Source organism: Spermophilus citellus (assembly GCF_964194105.1).
Source record: "Spermophilus citellus genome assembly, chromosome: 17".
NCBI classification, from domain to species: domain Eukaryota; kingdom Metazoa; phylum Chordata; class Mammalia; order Rodentia; family Sciuridae; genus Spermophilus; species Spermophilus citellus.
In genome coordinates, this window is record NC_138199.1 from 9963542 (window position 1) to 9984147 (window position 20606).

The 20606-nt window shown below is 36.4% G+C and overlaps 1 protein-coding gene across 3 annotated transcripts in view; it reads right to left on the minus strand.

Moving 5' to 3' along the window:
- MAP2K4 (mitogen-activated protein kinase kinase 4) overlaps positions 1–20606 on the minus strand; it is a 132520-nt gene that overhangs the window by 64820 nt on the left and 47094 nt on the right. For all 3 annotated transcript variants that reach the window (XM_081270168.1, XM_081270166.1, XM_081270167.1), the window contains one exon: positions 11112–11286. In XM_081270168.1, the coding sequence (XP_081126294.1) occupies positions 11112–11286 (175 nt within the window). The remainder of the gene's footprint in view (positions 1–11111; positions 11287–20606) is intronic.

The following is a 20606-nucleotide window of genomic DNA, read 5'->3' on the forward strand; positions in this document are numbered from 1 at the left end:
GACTTTAGAGATTACTCTAGGCAGTGAATGAAACAATTTGAATGGGATAAAAAGATGCAAGGTACTATAAGTCCATTATCAAGGAACACTACCATTTTAAATTTATCACCAACCAAACTCAGAACACCAGCAAAACTATATGAATCATGCTATCACCGTCAGCTAAAGCTCATTTTTCTTTGTTTTTTTCCCTTAATGACAGATATCCTTTAATATCCTACCTACAACAAAAATAATATTTCTTGACTCCAGCTCCAATCAAGGTGCTAAGGGAAAGCTTGAAGAAAAACATTAAGTTCAGTAGATGATATTAATTAATATCATCATAAAATGATTTATCTTTACAGTGTTAAATACTCAATTGCATTTTATTCTCAAATCAGCCAAATGTTTCCTTTTAAACAAAAATGTAATGCCTGAAAGGCAAAATATATCGACTATGTTACACATGCTTCTCTTTCTATATAACTTTATACAACCATAGAATCCTTATTTTATCATCAAAATAATATCCAAAAGCAAATTTTAGTGATAGTGAAACTTCATTGAACTTTCTTTTCAGGGGATTGAAAACAGAGAATGCAGCATATACAACACCCACAATGGTTTTATACTGAAGAGTAAAGCTCATATTTCAGTGCATGTGGCTCATTCCTCTACGTAAACTCTTACTGTCATCTAAGGGTACCAGAGTATATGTATCCCATGTGTCAAAGCAACTGTCAAATGTTTTGCTAATTAGGAAGATAGCTAGAACACTCTGTGACAAAACCAAAGATCCCTGTAATGAGAACTGTCTGCCTTTTGGACAAGGAAAACATTGGTTAATATCACCCACACAGAAATCCTACTGGTACATGAGCAAACATATTACATGGGATCTTAGGTAGAACTCTGTACCGCAGAAAATAAAGAATGATACAGTTAAGTTTTAACAGTATTACATTTAAAATCAAAAGATGAAAATAACAATATTATCTTAATGAATATCATTATTATGATATTTTGAAGATGCATCCAAGGGGTTAGAGGTGTAGCACAGGAGACAGAGTATGTGCTCAGCGTGTGCAAAGCCTTGTGTTCAATCCCTAACCACCAAAAAAAGAAAATGTGCCCAGTTCCTGTGATCAACAAGCACCAATACTGCTATGTCATAAATATTCATTAAACATCCCTTGTCAAAAACCTTCCTAAAGTGTCTGTGAAGAAAATATAAAAGGGGTACTGGTACCAAAACAGGCGGGTGGACCAATGGTACAGAATAGAGGATACAGAGACTAATCCACAAAGTTACAACTATCTTATATTTGATAAAGGGGCTAAAAGCATGCAATGGAGTAAGGATAGCATCTTCAACAAATGGTGTTGGGAAAACTGGAAATCCATATGCAACAAAATGAAACTGAATCCCCTCCTCTCACCATGCACAAAGGTTAACTCAAAATGGATCAAGGACCTTGATATCAAATCAGAGACTCTGCATCTGATAGAAGAAAAAGTTGGCTCTGATCTACATATTGTGGGGTCTGGCTCCAAATTCCTTAATAGGACACCCATAGCACAAGAGTTAATAGCAAGAATCAACAAATGGGACTTACTTAAACTGAAAAGTTTTTTCACAGCAAGAGAAACAATAAGAGAGGTAAATAGGGAGCCTGCATCCTGGGAACAAATTTTTACTCCTCACACTTCAGATAGAGCCCTAATATCCAGAGTATACAAAGAACTCAAAAAATTAGACAATAAGACAACAAATAATCCAATCAACAAATGGGCCAAGGACCTGAACAGACACTTCTCAGAGGAGGACATACAATCAATCAACAAGTACATGAACAAATGCTCACCATCTCTAGCAATCAGAGAAATGCAAATCAAAACCACCCTAAGATACCATCTCACTCCAGTAAGATTGGCAGCCATTATGAAGTCAAACAACAACAAGTGCTGGAGAGGATGTGGGGAAAAGGGTACTCTTGTACATTGCTGGTGGGACTGCAAATTGGTGCGGCCAATTTGGAAAGCAGTGTGGAGATTCCTGGGAAAGCTGGGAATGGAACCACCATTTGACCCAGCTATTGCCCTTCTCGGACTATTCCCTGAAGACCTTAAAAGAGCACACTACAAGGATACTGCCACATCGATGTCCACAGCAGCACAATTCACAATAGCTAGACTGTGGAACCAACCCAGATTCCCTTCAATGGATGAATGGATTAAAAATGTGGCATCTATACACCATGGAGTATTACGCAGCACTAAAAAATGACAAAATCATGAAATTCGCAGGGAAATGGATGGCACTAGAGCAGATTATGCTTAGTGAAGCTAGCCAATCCCTAAAAAACAAATACCAAATGTCTTCTTTGATATAATGAGAGCAACTAAGAATAGAGAAGGGAGGAAGAGCAGGAAGAAAAGATTAACATTAAACAGAGACATGAGGTGGGAGGGAAAGGGAGAGAAAAGGGGAATTGCATGGAAATGGAGAGAGACCCTCACTGTTATACAAAATTACATATAAGAGGTTGTGAGGGGAATTGGAAAATAAACAAGGAGAGAAATAAATTACAGTAGATGGGATAGAAAGAGAAGATGGGAGGGTGCTAGGAGCCACAACCAAATAATATGATGCATGGCACTTTTTGGTTGTAAGGTGACGCCAGCTAGCCACTGAGATGATATGATTATGTTAAAATTTACATTCATATGGAAATTGGACTCCTGCGGTTCACCTTGGCCTGCTAGGGGACTCATGTTAGGGACTCCTGGAGAGTTCCCATTGGTTGGGGAAGGATAGTAGGAGGGAATTCCGGGGGAGGTCCTGGGCTCCGGTTCCGGAGCGTGGGTGGACCGCTTTGCTTGCTGGGCTCGTACGGAATATTGGCGGCATTTTCAAAAAATAAAGTTTTGTTCCTGCTTGAGTGGCTCGTAATTCTGTGCCCAGCTAGACTGTGGCAAGAGGGGAGGGGAGGGGGGATAGTAGAGGATAGGAAAGGTAGCAGAATACAACAGTTACTAGTATCGCATTATGTAAAAATGTGGATGTGTAACCGATGTGATTCTGCAATCTGTATTTGGGGTAAAAATGGGAGTTCATAACTCACTTGTAGCTAATGCATGAAATATGATATGTCAAGAGCTTTGTAAGGTTTTGAACAACCAATTAAAAATATATATATATATAAAAGGGGGTACAACTCAGACTCCAAAGCGTCTCCACTATTCTGATCCTTACAAATGCTGCTTTCTCAGCAAAAATGTCCAAAATTCAGTTCTAATACAAATATGTAAAATTCTGGAAACCACTACAGTATAGATGTACTAACATTTTCTACAGGGCCACAGGAAATCTTAGAATTCTAATTTTCTTAATTTGTAAAACAAAGATTCTACATTCCACAGATACAGTAAGACTCACAACCTTGCTGTGTAAATTCATTCTTGTTATTGTCTTCCACACAAATAACACACATACACACACACACACAAAAAAAAATCCATGACATCTCACAATGCCATCATTAATAAAATCAAAGCAGATGGCAATATTAGCCAAAACAAATAGTTTAAAAAGCAAGGTATTAGGAATGTTGATCACATGCAAAATTTGCTTTCCTGTCAAAAAGTGACAAATAGTGTCTGTGAAGTCAATTTTTTAAAAATTATGAAGACATATGCTTTTACTAAAGACCAGCAGAAAGGATGCTGATTAACCCCCAAATCATCCAAGTCTTTGAAATCAATTTAATGAACTCCCAGTTGTATCTTAGCCACATTAATTCATTAACAGTAAGTAGTACCTCCCATTCTTTTCACTAGGGATACTGAGGCCCAGTTAATTCCTTTTTCATATCCTCTGCTATGCACTATCAGAGATCAGTTCCAAAGGCATGTTTCACTACTTAATGGGAAAATCTGCCCTGAGTACAAAGCTTTAAGGAACAAGCTTGATAAGCCTTGATAAGGATGGTATCTACTTCCTGTTTACTAACTATATCATACATATTTAAAGAATACAATGTTAATCTTAGCACTGAAAAATTTAAGGACCTCAGTACCCATGACAACAAAGTAAAAATGACAATACAAATCTGATAAATAACTAATTTCAGAGCTATTGCCAAAAGACAACAATTTAGTTCAGATGTCCCCTATTTAGAGTGGGGGGGGGGTGTAATAAGGCAGGTTTTTCTCTAAGCACTTAAATAAGGTAGAATGTAGTCTAATGTCATAATTCAGTTAGGTCAATGAAGTGACAGTAGAAGGTTTCAGAAACTACATATTTAGAAACACGTAATGGATGATTAAAATTCCTAGGGCAACCATTCCCAAACTGTCCTAATGCTCCTAAGTTTCCTCTAAGATGATGCCCCCTGATGACTTCCAATGTGTACGTTCAATTTCTACTTCCCATCTTTTATTATATTGATATGTGTGCAAAGGACTGAACCCAGAGCCTCATGCATGCTAAGGGTGTGCTCTTACCACTAAGCTACATCCCCAGTCCCTCCCACGTGTACATCAACAGGCTCAGCACATACTCTGTCTCCTGTACTACACCTCTAACACTGATGTTAACTATTTAATTTAGGGATTTGTTATGGTTTGGATATTGTGTCCCAGAAAGATTCATGTGTTGAAGGCTTGTTTCTCTCTCTCTCTCTCTCTCTCTCTCTCTCTCTCTCTCTCTCTCTCTCTCTCTCTCTCTCCTGCTGCATGAGATGAGCATTGAAGGCTTGTTTCTCTCTCTCCCTCTCCCTCTCCCTCTCCCCCTCCCTCCCTCCCTCTCTCTCTTTCTCTCTCTCTCTCTCTCTCCTACAGCATGAGATGAGCAGTTTCCTTCCATCACAGATGGGGCTTTTGAGAAGTGATTGGATCATGAAAGCTCTCACCACATCAGTGGATTAATTCACTAGTGGATTACTAATCTGATGATATTATGGGGAGGTGGTGGAAATTTTTGGAAGCGGGGCCTAGTTTGGAGGAAGTAAGTTGGTGGGGCATGTCCTGGAAGGATATTTTTCATGCCTGCTCTCTTTGTTCTATTTCTCTCTCTTTACCTCTCTCTCTCTCTCTCTACCTCCCCCGCCCCTCTCTCTCTCCCCTGCATGAGATGAGCATATCATGACCTTCCATTATGATGTTCAGCAATGGAGCTAGCCAACCATGGACTGAAACTTCTGAAACCATAAGCCAAAATAAACCTTTCCTCCTCCAAGTTGTTTGTGTCAGGTATTTTGGTCACAGTGATGAAAAGCTAAGAGTTTCATATACAATTCTTTTTAGAAAGAACCCCATCTGAAAAACTCTGCCTTGAACAACAACAAAGGAAGCACACATTTAGTTCAAAAAATCAAGGCTAACTGAAGGCAACTGTGCCACATCCCTGGAATTGACCCATTTTCAGAAACATTTCACTTACACTTTTTATATAAAATACAACACTTAATAAGCAATATTAGGGTAAAAAAAATTTTAAAAAAAGGTCTTGTCAATCACAGATTAATTCATCCCTTCTTTCTTTCCATCCTTTTTTTCTTGCTACTGCACCAGGGATGAAACCTGGTATATGCTAGGCAAGAGTTCTACCAATGAGTTACACCCCCACCTCTTTTTATTTTTGAGACCATCTCCCTAAATTGCCCAGGCTGGTTTTAAACTTGCAATCCTCCTGCCTCAGCCTACAGAGTAGCTGGTATTACAGGCCTGTACCACCATGTCCAGTTATGGGTTTTAATTAAACCACATGATATCATGATATGGCCAACTAAAAGAGTATAAGATAATAGAACCATTCTCTATTCGAAACAACATAGCCATTATTTCTTCATCTCACAAATGATTTGGACAATTGAACATCATCACTATGGTCTTTCAACTGTCTCACAAAGCACTACACGTCATCAAAAAGGAGCTTTTCCAATTTAAGGCCATCCCTGTCAAATATCATTCTAGTATTTTTAGGACATTATGCAAAGACCAATATTTAAAACACTAAAATGCAATTCCCTCAATCATTATTGACCATCACAATCCCACCAAAATCACACAGCAACAAACCTCTGACAGGAGTGGCATGGACCCACTGTGGTGGAAAACAAGCTAAGCTGTGCTTTCCTGATCCCTGACTTCTCATACTTGACATATAATCTGCAACTAGGATGCCTACCTAATCAGCAGATATAAGTGACATTTTGCTTAGGGCAAGTCTAACCTGTGGGCTGCTGATACTGTCAGTAGAAGGCTCTAGTCCTTCCTATCATGCACTGGAGTTAAGCTAGGTCTCAATGATGCTGACATCAAAATTAAACACCAGAGATCAAGCAACCACGTAGGATCTGGAACTCTTATATCAATGAAAAAGAAGGAGAGATGAAAGAATAAAGTTGAAGGTAGAAGGAACAGGACTAATTAAGCAGATCACCAACAACAGGGGGAAAAAGAACCACCTGAAGCCCTTACATACATGGCCTCATCACTATCTCAGTCTGGTCTAAGCACCTAACCTCTAACAACAGATTTGTTTTTCTGTTAAGTCCTCACCAGGTAACCTCACCATTCCTACCTTCTTACCCAATACTAGTTTCATTCTCCAAAGAAATTACAGCTTTACTCTGGCATTAACCCTTTAGATAAAAATTCAGGTTTTGCTGCCTGCCATCTTTCACCACAAAGACTTTATTACCTTATATTCCCTCTCACTTTCATGTTTACATTTCCACTCTCCCCTGGTTTTTCCTTCATAGCCTAAGAACATAAAAAGGGCATGCATAACTTCAGTAAGTCAATTAGGACAGCAGTCTGTTAGAAAATAGCAAGGAAGTTGATACTCTAGACATGTAGGATTCACTATATCCTCTCAGTCATTCTTCTATTAACAATCTGTGTTTGTAATTCCACTGAATTTCAGTCCATGGATCTGAACTGCAATACTTCACCTATTCTAAGTCCTCTCTCCTCTATCCTGGAATTCACTTTGACATCTTAATTATAATCACCTAAAAAAAAGCTGCTGTGTGTTTCTACTAGAGCTAAATTTCTATAAACCTAACTTAGAATTCTAGTCTCGACTGTTGCTTCTTCAAACACTGGGCCTGAGCACTGGGTTTTACCATACTACTACTTCTAGATAACTACACAGAGATATCTACTTTATCCCTAAAAGACATTGGTTGTTCAGTCTCATTTTTTCATTCAGTATTCACCCCACCATCATATAAAGTAGGGGTAATTAACTCCTACATTAACTGCAGCACAATTCATAATAAAAATTCCAAAGTTTTTTATTTATAATTAAATTTTAAAAAAATGGAAACAACCTAAGTACATCAACTGATGAATGAATAAAGAAAATGAGGTATATGTACACCATGCAATACAATTCAGGCATAAAAAGGAATGAAATCCTGTCAGCCACAAAAACATGGTTGGAACTAAAGTTCAACATATAAAGTGAAATAAGCCAGGCACATAAAGATTATTACCTCATAATCTCACTCATGTGAAATATAAAATTGTTGATCTCATATAAGTTGAAAGTATAATGGTAGTTACCAGAGATTAGAAAGAGTAGGAGAAAGGAACAGATGGGGAACAATTGATCAACAGATACTAAGTTACACTTAGATAGTAGTCAGAAACTCTTGTGTGCTATTATACGTACAGTGGGATGACTGTAAGTGAGCTATATATTTCAAAAAGTTGGAAGAAAGAATTTTGAATGTTTTCACCATAAATGAATGATAAATGTTTCAATAAACAGATATGTTTAACCTGATTTAAAACATTACACAATGTATATATATTTTGAAACATCACATTACCCCATTAATATGCACAACTTTCATGTTTTATGTATTAGTTTAAAACATTTTAAATTAAAACAAGGGGTCATTAAGCAAAATTTATAGAGGATGCTGATCAAAACCATGAGTAAGTACCTAGTCAGAGCAGACAGTTGCCCTCCCTAAGCTTTAGAAGACCCAGTGACAACATGTTTTTGTCCTAGGCAGTCCTGGGGCTCAGTCATTCAGACATAGGTAGAAAAACTAACATTATATTATTCCCACAAATCAATGAGCAAGACCACTCTCCCCAGGTATGTGCAATTTAAACTGAGAGATTAAAAATGTCCATATCTGATATCCTAACACAGAACATCACTGGAAGCCTAGGAAACTGTCCTCAGACAACACATGAAGAAATCTTTTACATACACTATTTGTTACCTCACTAAACCTGATTTATTATATATTATATCTTAATTGATTTTTAGATTAAGTCTAAGATAATTATTTCTGGTAACTGAGAGGTCATCTTTTTCAAATATTTTTTATATATGGCAAAATATATTAAGGGAAGGATTTCCTCCAAACTTAAAAAAAAGCCAATAAACAAAAAACAAAACAAAACAAAAAATCAGGCTAATTACATGGTTTACTTTTGTACAGCTATTATATGGTTCTTTCTTTTTGTGTGTGTATGTATGTGTGTGCGGAGAGGTAGTACTAGGAATTGAACCCAGGGGTAGTCTACCATTGAGCTACAACCCCAGGCCCTTTTGTATTTTTATTCTGTGACAGGGTCTAAGTTGCTGAGGATTGCCTTGAACTCAGAATTCTCCCGCCTCAGCCTTCTGAGTTCCGGGGATCAAAGGCCTGAGCTATTGTACCCAGCCTACTGTAAGTAAATATTAAGGATAGTTTCTAGGACAGGCTTAACACCTAAGAAAGTACTCTAAATTCTCAAAATGCATACTAATATGTTAACATGAAGCTACTTCAAGGATGTTTCTCATTTCACTAATAGAAAGTTTTCAGCAGTGTGAACCATTGTTCAACAATATTATATATAATGTGTCAAATCTCACTCATCCTTAATCACATTTTGCTTCTGCACAATTATGCTTGTCCAACTGGTCTGTATGCCTAAATGTTAAAGAAACAAACTCTCTCAGGTATGATAAAAGACTAGACTTCTCTAAAGAAATCAACTACAAATACATTTTAAAATTCACCAACTGAAATAATAATATCAAATAATAATTATATTAATACAAGAGACTTATTATTCCAGTATTAAGTTATGAAATCCAATGATACACTCCATCTATATGTTAACTGATATGTCATACTGCCACACTCTCCCATCCCTGTTTTGCTTGCTAAGGTATTTAAGAAAGTAACACCTAATGGGTACAAATTTGACGTTGACTGTTTATAGGTCCCATGACTATCTTTGAAGCATTTCTTATGAGTTGGGATTTACATTAGCATTCCAACTAGGAATCTCACAGTAGTCACTAATAAAATCAGACTATGAATTTTGGACAACAATTTCATTTTTTCATTCTTAAATTTCTTCAAAATTTGAGTTTTCTATAACTCCAAATATAATAAAATTAATCACTGAAAAAAACTTTAAAATGTGAAAAACGTATCATTTTTTACTTTAAAACCTTTAACCACAGTTAAATTCCATCCATATTACTATAACAATTTATAATATTGATCAACATAGTTTAAGTACACCCAACACAATCCGAAAAAAAAAAAAAAAAACAGGAAATAGTTCTTTAAAAGTACTTTCCCTTATACCTGGGAGAAAAGTTTTTAGAACTTCACGTACAAAAATTTTCCCTTAAGACTCCATCAACTGAAACCAAATGCACAATACATAACGACACGGCATGCATAGTGTGTAAGGACAATGCAACACTCAACAAAAAGAGTCTACATGACTCTTTTCCCACTAACACTGTAATAACACAAAATAAGAATAGAGAAATCATTTTACATTTCAAGAAAAGCAATATATTATCTAAAGGGATATTTGAGCAGAGGTCTTAGCCTGTATACCTTTAGAGGTCTGCAGGTTATATGCAGTTTTGTGTACATACACATCTTTTTTTAAAAAAGATCATTAGTTCTCACATTGTAAAATTATGATCAAAAACAAAAACCTCTACAAAGAATCAAATTTTCCCCTACCACTAATTTAACATTGCTTTTAATGACCCAAGAGCAGAGAGAAGTAGTCAACAATGAAGGAAACTAACAATTTCCATGAAGATTTTGTTTACAATTGACCTCCACACAGAAAGCATTTTCAATTAGTATGATACAAGCCCACTCTCAAATGTCAAATAAAAACCCGAGAACCTCATATCAGCAAGTCACTTTGAAAAACTCTACAAAAGGGAATTAACAGGATGATGATTAGCTTAGGTTGCCTATATTCTCAACTGACAACCATAGGAATTTCAATTCACAGGAAAGGCAGTGAGGGTATTGCCTCATCTTCCCTTTATTGTTTTTTCTTTTTAAACCACCCCCCACATTGCTGATTTTCTTAAAATATCTTACACAGAACAAATGCATGTTAAATATTTGAACAAATAAATAAACACAATTACACAAACCTAATTGGAGCAGATGGATATCAAGATAAGCCTGCCAGGTACAGTCTATAGGTCAAATCTCTTTCTGGTCTTTTTTTTTTTTTTTAAATGAACATATTAAGTGGCATGACACTCACAATAAGGATAGAATGTGACAGCATTATCACAAGGTATGCATTTCAATACAACTTTAAAACCAGGGAACAGGGCAGTACTGAGAAAAGACGAAATAAACAAACAGAAGCCGAGCCGGTCAGGACAGAGTAAGGTTGAGGTTAGTGGCAACAGCATGTGTATGGTTTCCAGGAAACCTTCAGTAAGACTGCTGTTAGCCCTAGCCCCGCACCTTGCCCAGCCCAGTGTGCTGTCTCTTCCTCCAGCTCCCGCCTGGCTCAGAGCAGCACTGCCCTGCTCCCAGGGGTGCAGCCGCCCAGCCTGAACTCACCTTGACAGTGGAAGGGCCAGAAGTTTAAAACCTGTTAATGCATCATGCCAAAAGTTCAATGAACACATACACTCATGTTTCCAGAGAGAGAAAATGTGCCACTAACAAGAAAACCTCAATACAAAACAATCTCAAAGAAGTCAGAAACAATTTTTTAATACCCGTTTTTATCAGAAATACAAGAACAAACAATAGTGGTATCACTGCACCATGAAATTTCACCTAGTGGAATAAAGTACCGAAAATAATCATGGCATCACCTACTTTAACTGCCATTATTTGCCCACTTGGTTTGTGGACCATTTTGTTGACAGAACCATAAGCTCCTCGTCCAATTTCTCCAAGGTCTTTCAAGTCCTCTGCAGTGAAATCCCAGTGCTGTTCAGGGGAGATCTTCAGCTTTCCTGATGACTCAATGCTGTGTGTTCTCAGTCTCTCTCTGTTAAAATATTGGGAAGCAATTTTTCCACATTTTAAATAGGTTTTAACTTTTTTTTTTTTTTTTAAGCTAGCACTGATTAATATGAGGGGGAATCTGTTTTTCTTAGAAGTTACTTCAACAGTCTGACCTCCAGGTTTTTGGAGGTTTTCTGTGTCATCTTGGTGTTTTTTTTTTTTTTTTAATACAACAAATTAAGAAAATTTAAGCAGCTTATACATATAGCATCAATGACATTTATAAAATCAAATTTCCATTTCCTGATCAAACTAATGCTATTGGTTTTCATTTCCAAATATTAGATTTTTTCACACTTTGCAAAACTACATTATCAAGTAAGCATCCCAGGAGCTGTAAACTTCATTTCCAAAAGTGCTTACTCTATCTTATTCAAAGTTAATTATTACAGAACCTCAATTTTTGTTTAATAAAACTGTACCCAAAATTGGCTATATCTTAGAATCACCTGGAGAGATTTTTTTTTTATTCCAAAGCCCAGGTATCACCCTATGGTAATCAAATCAGAATATCGAAAGATAGGAGTCAAACATTTTTAAATATCCCTCAGTGATTCTGACAATGTTTGGGAAGTAATGCCTTAATATATTGCCCTATTTTTCTTAACACCATGCTGAGGTAGGGGAAATAAACAGAAAGATGGCTCTAAGAGAAAATCTGTCATGTGCTAGTCAAAATTAAACTTTTCAGTCTTTGTTCAATAGATAGAACAATGGGCTGAAAAATGTGTTACTCGTGGAAAAAAGAGCTCATTCATTACAGTTGCATTAAATAAAGTATCACCTCCAAAATCTCAACCTGGAAATCAAAAGATTGACTTCTAACCACACTTTGTAAAAAAATAAATCCAATAAAAAATGTAAAATCAATTTGTCTCTCTCCCTCTCCGATTCACATGTGTGCGCGTGTGCATGTAACTATACCAACCTAGCAAATTCAAGGAGTCCATTAAATATAAACCATACTTTTCAATTTCATACTAAATGATCAAGAATCTTTTGAACTCTAATTATTATATAAAACAAAGACAAGATTATATGCTTGAGGGTCCCCCCCCCCAATTTTGGAAAATTTTCTCCAATCAATATTGTTTTCCGTAGCCACTTTTAATGTTCCCAAAATTTTTTAATGTTAAAATCTCTCCTCCTGAATAGTCATACATACTAATATTAATAATGACCAACATTCAAGATTATAGTTGAAAAATTAGCACATACCATCTAAATAACTTAGTGAAGCAGAGTTCCAAATAACAGATTCACAGTATTAGTCATAATACAAGCTTCTGTTCACAGGAGTACTTTCCAGTCCAAAATACTCATTCACGTTATTGGATACTCTAGCACCCAGAGTTAAAAGAAGCCCAGTGATTAGTGGCGTAAGTGACCATATAGGTCAGGGTTGAGGCCAGTACTGACCTTTTAGGATGCGAATTCGATCTAGACAAGGATAGAGGAATTTTCTCAGTAATTTTTTTTATAAAGTAGACAACCAGCCAGGAAATATTCTAACAGAAAAGAGTTCCACATATAATAATTATTGTAGTACAATCTCTGGCAAGTAAAAATCATCTCCATGGCTCACTTTAATTGTTGGTGAAACATGCAACACCAGCCTATTGCTGATAGTAACTGAAAAAAGTTAATTGAAATTACTCGTGAATTGGAAGCAACATTTTGTAAGTACTGACTAGTGCAATAGCTATGGCAGACAGGATTTAGGTGTTCCCAACATTCCCACCTTCCTGGTTTCACATTTTTGTATAATTCTTCTCTTTGAGTGTGGATGAGACCTGTTACTTCTAACCAACAGAATATGGTAAAGGTGATAGGGCATCACAAACATCATTATATTAGTTATAGAATGCTTCTTGCTAAAATTCTTGAGAACTGAAATATTCCATTACTAAATAGTATATTTAGTATATTTCATTACTAAATAGTATTCTTGTATAGTATTTATGTATTTTGTATAGTATATATACTGTATACTATTTTGTATATATATACATATATACATATATGTATTTGTATATATATACATATACATATATATGTTTATATATACACACTGTCTACTATACAGAAGACTGCAGTTAAAATATTCTATCATTTTAAGATCAAAATTTAGAATCATGGAGTATCCCTGCTAATAGTTTGGCTTACTTTTAGTCTGCTATACAGTTCTTGGATAAAGTCCTTATTTTATTTTATTTTTGAAAGTGAACAGGTTGACAATTAAAAAACATACCAGGTATCTTCTTGGGCTAATGAAAATGTCCAAAAATTGAATGAGGTGTTGGATACACTACATGGACACATTGAATGTGTGAATTATATGGCAAGTAAATTCTAATTCAATAAAGCTGACAATAAAACAGGTAAACAGGAAAACATAAGTACTACCCAGAGTTCCATGTTTTTCATTTAAATAGGAAAAGAGTTAAGAAAACCACAAAAGCAGGGCAGAGAGGTATGGTCATGACACTACAACATATTCATTCAGTCTTTATTCATACTGGGCTGTCAAGTTTTCCAGTCAAACTTGCACAGCTATGGCTTCAACAGCACAATCTTGATGGTTTCCAAAGAAGGACTACAAGCAGATAAAGCTCTGGACTACCTATCTGAAAGCCTGACCTGAACCTGACCATCAATCAATTTCTGTCCAAAACTACATTATTGGATTAGAAAAGAAAGAATATGAATAGAAAACACCTCCATTGAGACAACTGGTGAAAAGTAAAAATCAGTAAAGATGTAAAGTTTATGTTGTTTTACAATTACATTCCCCACCTCCCCAGTACTTGGAATCAACTCAGGGTCTAAATTACACTAGTCAAGTGCTCTATCATTGAATTGCCCTCCTAACACTATAGATATATTTTTAAAGAGGAAAAAAATTCCTGACTTTCTCTTTAGGATAGTATTTTTCTTGAGAAAAGGACTATTTTATAGTCCTAATATCTCTTATCTTTCTATGCCATGATTTATACAGATCATCCTTAGCTGACTTCAGTGAATACTCCATAGGATTCCAATCTCCTCTAACAATCTGGGAAACTCCGTTGAGCACCTGTGGCAATAACCACCAGTTGCCAACCAATATCCATCCTCCTCTTTATTCTCAATGAGAACCTCTTTTATTTGGGGCAGTAATGCACGCAGCTAAAAGATTATACTTCTCAACTGCTATGGACTGAACTGTGTTCCCTTACGAAATTCACTTGCTGAAGCTCTAACCCCTCATGTGGCTGTAATGAAGACAGGGTCCAAACAGAAGTAATTAAGATTAATGATCCATAATCCAACAGAATTAGTGCCCTCATAAAAGTAGACACCAGTGAGCCTGCTCTCCTCCCACATGCACAAAGAGGTCATATGAGTACTTCATGAGATGGTGGTCACCTATAAGCAAGAAACCTACTTTGCTAAAATCTTGATCTTGGACTTCCAGCTTCCATAACTGTGACCAAATATATATATATATATATATATGGAGAGAGAGAGAGAGAGAGAGAGAGAGAGAGAGAGAGAGAGAGAGAGAGAGCTGACTCAGCTACAAATAAGGTCCCTTTTCTCTTTCCCCATCTTCCTCCTTGTTGCCTGGAATGTCAGTAACAACTACAGCTCCAGCCACCCTCAATGTCCAAAACTACATTGTTGTCTGATGACAATGAAGCCAGTACACAACCCTAGCCTGCCTATCTCCAGACTTATTTCTGGAAAGAGGAAATAAACTATCTGGTTAAGCCATTATTCGTTTGGGTTTTTTTTTTTATTTTGTTTTGTCCTTTTCATGTTTATATGCAAATAAACTCACTTTTAATTAATATGGCCCCTGAAGTTATTTTATTTATCAGTATTCTCAAAGAAGGAGGTAGTGCCCCACACTCCCAACAACTGGGGAAGCAGTTTGGGCATCACAATGACTCCCCAGACTCCCAGATTCATGTCCTCAGTACAAGATACTGCCAAGATCTTCCTGAATCTCCCTTCCCTGTGTCATAGTCCGAATTCTCTAGGCAGTAAGTTGGGGACAGTTATAGAGCTCACTTAGTATATTTCCAGTCTCTTAGGTCCTACCATTCTTTATTTTTTTGTTTGGTGGTACCGAGGATTGAACCCAGGGACACTCTACCATTGAGCTACATCCCCAATCCTTTTTTCAAAAAAAAATATGTTAGGCTAGTTTGGTACTGCTTACCCTTAGCAATCCCTAATTTTGATAATTACTTCTAATCATTTTTGCTTAATTCTATGGATATCTCCATAAAGTTTTGATATCAGAGGTTTCGTTTTAAGCATAGAGGTGAGGATATAGACTAGCAAATTACAGACTAGCATCACTGGAATCCCTTGCTTATTATTTGATTCTTTATCATACCCATGTATAACTATTTAAACATTTCAAAATATGCCCAAATATGCTAGATAAGATTTCCAAGGAATGCCAGCCTAGATATATCTATTATCATAACTATGCCTTACAAATGTGCCCATATAATAAGAGGAAAGAGGTAGAAACAGGCCTTCTTTCCTGCCTAAATTGATAGTTTTTATACTGCCACAATAATACAAAGGCCAATAGGAACCAATTCATAGGCTCACTCCTCTATACACTGGTATATACATTCTATACTGCCATTCTACCACTTACTTATTGTGTACTTCTTTTGAATCCTATTTTTTCCCACTGCTATAACCATAAGTCTCATCCCTCAAAATTGATTCTTATTTTGGTGCCAAGCATTTTTCATTAAAATTCCAAATTCATTGTTTTTTTTAGGGGTGAGAGTTGGGAAGACATGAAGAGATCAGAGAACAATATGAAGTTGGACGTGCTAGTCTTCATCATTTCCCTGTAAACAGTTTACTAGTTTTTCTCTTACCATCTCTATTCTATTGCTTATATTTGTATGATACAGACTGTGTTCTATAGTTTCAACTATGCCTATATTGTCCTGTCCTTGAAAAGTGAATTTAATATCTTCTCTGGACGTTCAGCACATCTCCTGCAGAGTACATTCTTCATAGGATTCCAAAGGAAACTTGCCAGAAACTGGCTATCCTTAACATAGAATATAGTTTAAAAAATCAAAACCCAGTTCTTCAATAGCATTGGGGAACTGTAATGCACTTCCCCCACCCTACTCCACACACATACATATCCATTCAGAATCTCGGAATATAACCTTATCTTCACAAATGTTAAAGATCTTGAAAAAAGATCATCCTGAATGAGGGTGGAACCTAACTACAATAAGGATTATCCTTATTAAAAAAAAAAAAAAAAGACTGAAAAAGAAAAGGTAAGAGAAACACAGACATAAGGAAGATAATCAAGTGAAGATGAAGGCAGGATTGCAATTATGCTTCCACAAGCCAAGGGACACTCAGAACTACCAAAAGAAGGAAGAAGAGGGGAGGAGGATCCTCCTCTAGAGTCTGCCAATACCTTAATTTTGGATTTCTGGCTTCTAGAACTATGAGAGAATTAAACTTCTGTTGGGTTAAGAAACCAGCAATTTGTTAGACCAACCTTAGGAAATCAATACATCATCATAAGTTCCAAACTTCTTCTATGAAGAACCAGATGGTAGACTGGTGTCACACATCTGTAATCCCAGCAGCTCGGGAGGCTGAGACAGTAGGATCAAGAGTTCAAAGCCAGCCTCAGCAAAAGTAAGGCACTAATAAGCAACTCAGTGAGACCCTGTCTCTAAATAAAATATAAAATAGGGCTGGGGAAGTGGCTCAGTGATCAAGTGCCTGTGAGTTCAATCCCCAGTACAAAAAAAAGAAAAAAGAACCAGATGGTAAATATCTTAGGCTTTATAGACAATACAATCTCTGTTGAAAATATGCAACCAGATGGGTGTGGCTATATTCCTGTAAAACTTTACTTACAAAAATAAGCAGGCCAGATTTAGCACATGAGCTGTAGTTTCCTGACATGATATAACTCATACTTAAATTTTAGCTACACATCTAGATCATACCAATCAATTAAATAATCTAAAACCTATATTCATTTTCTATACACTTTTTCTCTTTCAGAGAAAGAGAAACCCTACCTACTCAAATCCTACAGTTTTTATTTCCAAAATTTAATCTCAAAATACATTTCAGACTTTTTCTTTAATCCCCCCACCAAGTCAACAAAGAGTAGGATCAGGGTTCTGGTAGCCCTCCCCAGACTCTTCCATCACTAAGGTAAGTACAATAAGAAGGCAGTAGTCTTCTTTAACACCTTGGCCATCTCACATATCTACATATTCCTCAGCAGTTAACAGCTAATTACCTCCACTCACCTCTTCATTCTGGACGTGAGAATGTGATTTCTCAAACATACCAATACCAACTATCTTTCCTTTGATATATGTATTCTTATGCCCAGAGCCACCATCCATAAGAACCTTTATTATCCAATGAATCTGAAGTGTGCTTTCTCTTCTTGTTTCATTATCACTTTCTTCTACCCGACTTATGTTGATTTCCTCCCAATGCTATCAAGCACATTTTCCTTCCCAAAGCATTTCTTCCTTCTTTTTCCTTAAGCAACCTTAATTTTATCAAGCCAGCATTTACTCAAACCATTTTACTCTGTCTTCAGCATATATAAAACTGTTAATCTTCCTTATGTAGAAAAATAAACATAACACATACCCTGCATACCACTGCAACTGCTCTTCTGTGTCCACACGTTAAGATCTCTGGATGAATACTGCTTTTTGCATCCTTCTGCAATGCAGCTCTGTTAATTCCGGAAATTTCCACAGTAAACTCAGTCTGTCAGTTACCATGGAAACTGCCTGCTTCCTGGCACTACTAGCAAAATGAGTATCTTTGCCTAAATCTAAAATGAGGCAAAAGGAAAAACTGAAAAAAGAAAAATGTCCAAAAGAATTGCTCAAACACTTCAAAGAGAAATTTTCACATGCTAATATATTCTGAATGTATTAGACAAATTAGGCCTGCAGTATTTTAAAGCAATACTGATTTAAGAAGAAAAAAATATGTATTTTTATAGTCAAGAGTAATATTAAAGAGGACAAGGAGAACATTCATGGTTGTACCTTATGCCATAGACTACATATTCCCTAGGAGCTAATCCTATGTCAGCTATACTCAGAGCTTACCATTATAATAGTTTTTATGGGCTATGCTTCATATAGAAAATGTTAGGAAAGCTGCCATAAACCAACAGGCTATATATTTTCTTAGCATCATTTCCTTATTTGGGCCCCAAACTCCAATGGTGGTTAAAAACCCCTTCCCCATTCTCCACGTATATAAGAAATCGGAGTAGTTAAAAGTATATCTCAGGGGAGTGGGGTTGCACCACAGTGGTAGAGTGCCTGTCTAACATGCACAAGACCCTGGGTTTGATTCCCAGCACTGCAAAAACATTAATGTTGCATTCAATTTCAACATGGCTAGTGAGACCTAACTAATCCAGTCCTAAATTAATTTTTTTAAAAAAAAGTGTATCTCAGAATTTTCTATTGACAAAGTAGCCTTACTAGTACTCTCAGAACATTAGACATAGCTGACCATAATCTCTTTCCACCTGCTCTTAGAAAACAGTGCTGGATTTCCATAATACCAAACACAATTGATTTGTTTCCTCTCAAGCATCTTTCTTTTTCCCTGTCCCTTCAACCTTTAAATGTTACATTTTCTGTGCTCAGTCCTGTATCCAATTATCTCATCAAAATACACATTTACTCTGTTCCCAGGCAGCCTTATAATCTATATGCTGACAACTCTTTAACTTTGTATCTCCAGCTCCAATCCTTCCTCTGGCACCAGACTTAATTTGATAACCAAAGTATGCAATATTGATATACTGAAAAAAAAAAAAATATATATATATATATATATTGCATACTTTGGTGTAGCTTTGATACACAGACACACACACACACACACACACACACACATATATACATACATACATAGACACACACACATATGTATTTTTTCTTCATATCTCTAATAGGATATTTCACAGGAATCTCATACTTATCTAAAATTGAACTCTTGTTCTTTTATTTATATCCCTTCATCCACAAATGTTCCTTAGTAGTATGACAAATAAATCCATTCATTAAATCCAACATTTGTCAGATACTATAAACACCTTCCCCTTTTCACCATCCGTATTCAAATTATTATTGATGTTTGTTAATCGTATTCTTTGGAGTTTTTCCATTTCTATCTCCATTATCATCAATCTAATTTCATCATCACCCATCAAATTTCAGTCATAAGACCAGAGCCTTATTAGGGTCCCCTAATTCCATTAGGGTCCCCTAATGCCTCCTTCTAATATGATTTCAATACAGCAGCCAGAACAATCACCTTGGAATGTGTATCAAATGGTACCACTCACCAGTTTATAACCTGTCTATAGGTTCCCTCTGCACTTTGGATTTCATCCCAATTTTTTTTTTTTTAACAAAGCACTACATTATGAGGCCCATCTCTCCATGCCTGACTACCTCTTCATCTTTTTAATCATACATACTTTTCCTTCCTTATTCAATCATTTTCTAAATTGGCATTCTTTTCATTCTATGAAAAGCCTAATCTTTCCCATGCTGACAATTTAAAATACTTCTGTTGCCTCCATTTGGAACACTTCCTTCAATGAATCTAGTAAAAACTCACTCAGATTTAGAGGCCTTTACTGCGTCTCTACTCAAAAAATTAGGCTGGCCCTCCTTTTAGTCTTTGTTTGTTTGGGGGGGGGGGGTCAGTACTTAGAACTTAGTCCAGGGGAACTCTATCACTGAGCTACACCCTGACCCCTTTTTATTAAGACAAGGTCTCATTAAGTTGCCAAGGCTGGCCTCAAACTTGTGATTGTTCTGCCTTAGTCTCCTGACTAGCTGTAACTCTGGGCACACACCACCATGCCCAGTTATACATAATCTTGATGTTTGCATCTACTTCTAAACCTTAAGTTTCATTTAGTAGCAATAACATCTCATTTTCAACAAGAAATACCCAAGCCAACACCACAATACAAATTTATGACAAAACATATGCTGGGCTGCTTTGGTTTCTGATGCTATCAGTTGCTCCCAACTCTCAAATGTTCTCCTAGACTCTACATCTCAATATCCATTCCCCAGACTCTCCTTTTTTGCATCCACTCAAGCTCCAAGATAAGGAAAAATTTATATCTGACCATGGTAGCTCCTCTGTCAGGAAAGAGGTAATAAGAACCATCTGTGTAAAGCCACAAGGTTCTCTACATCAGTGATCCTTGATGAGGGATAATTTTGTACCCCA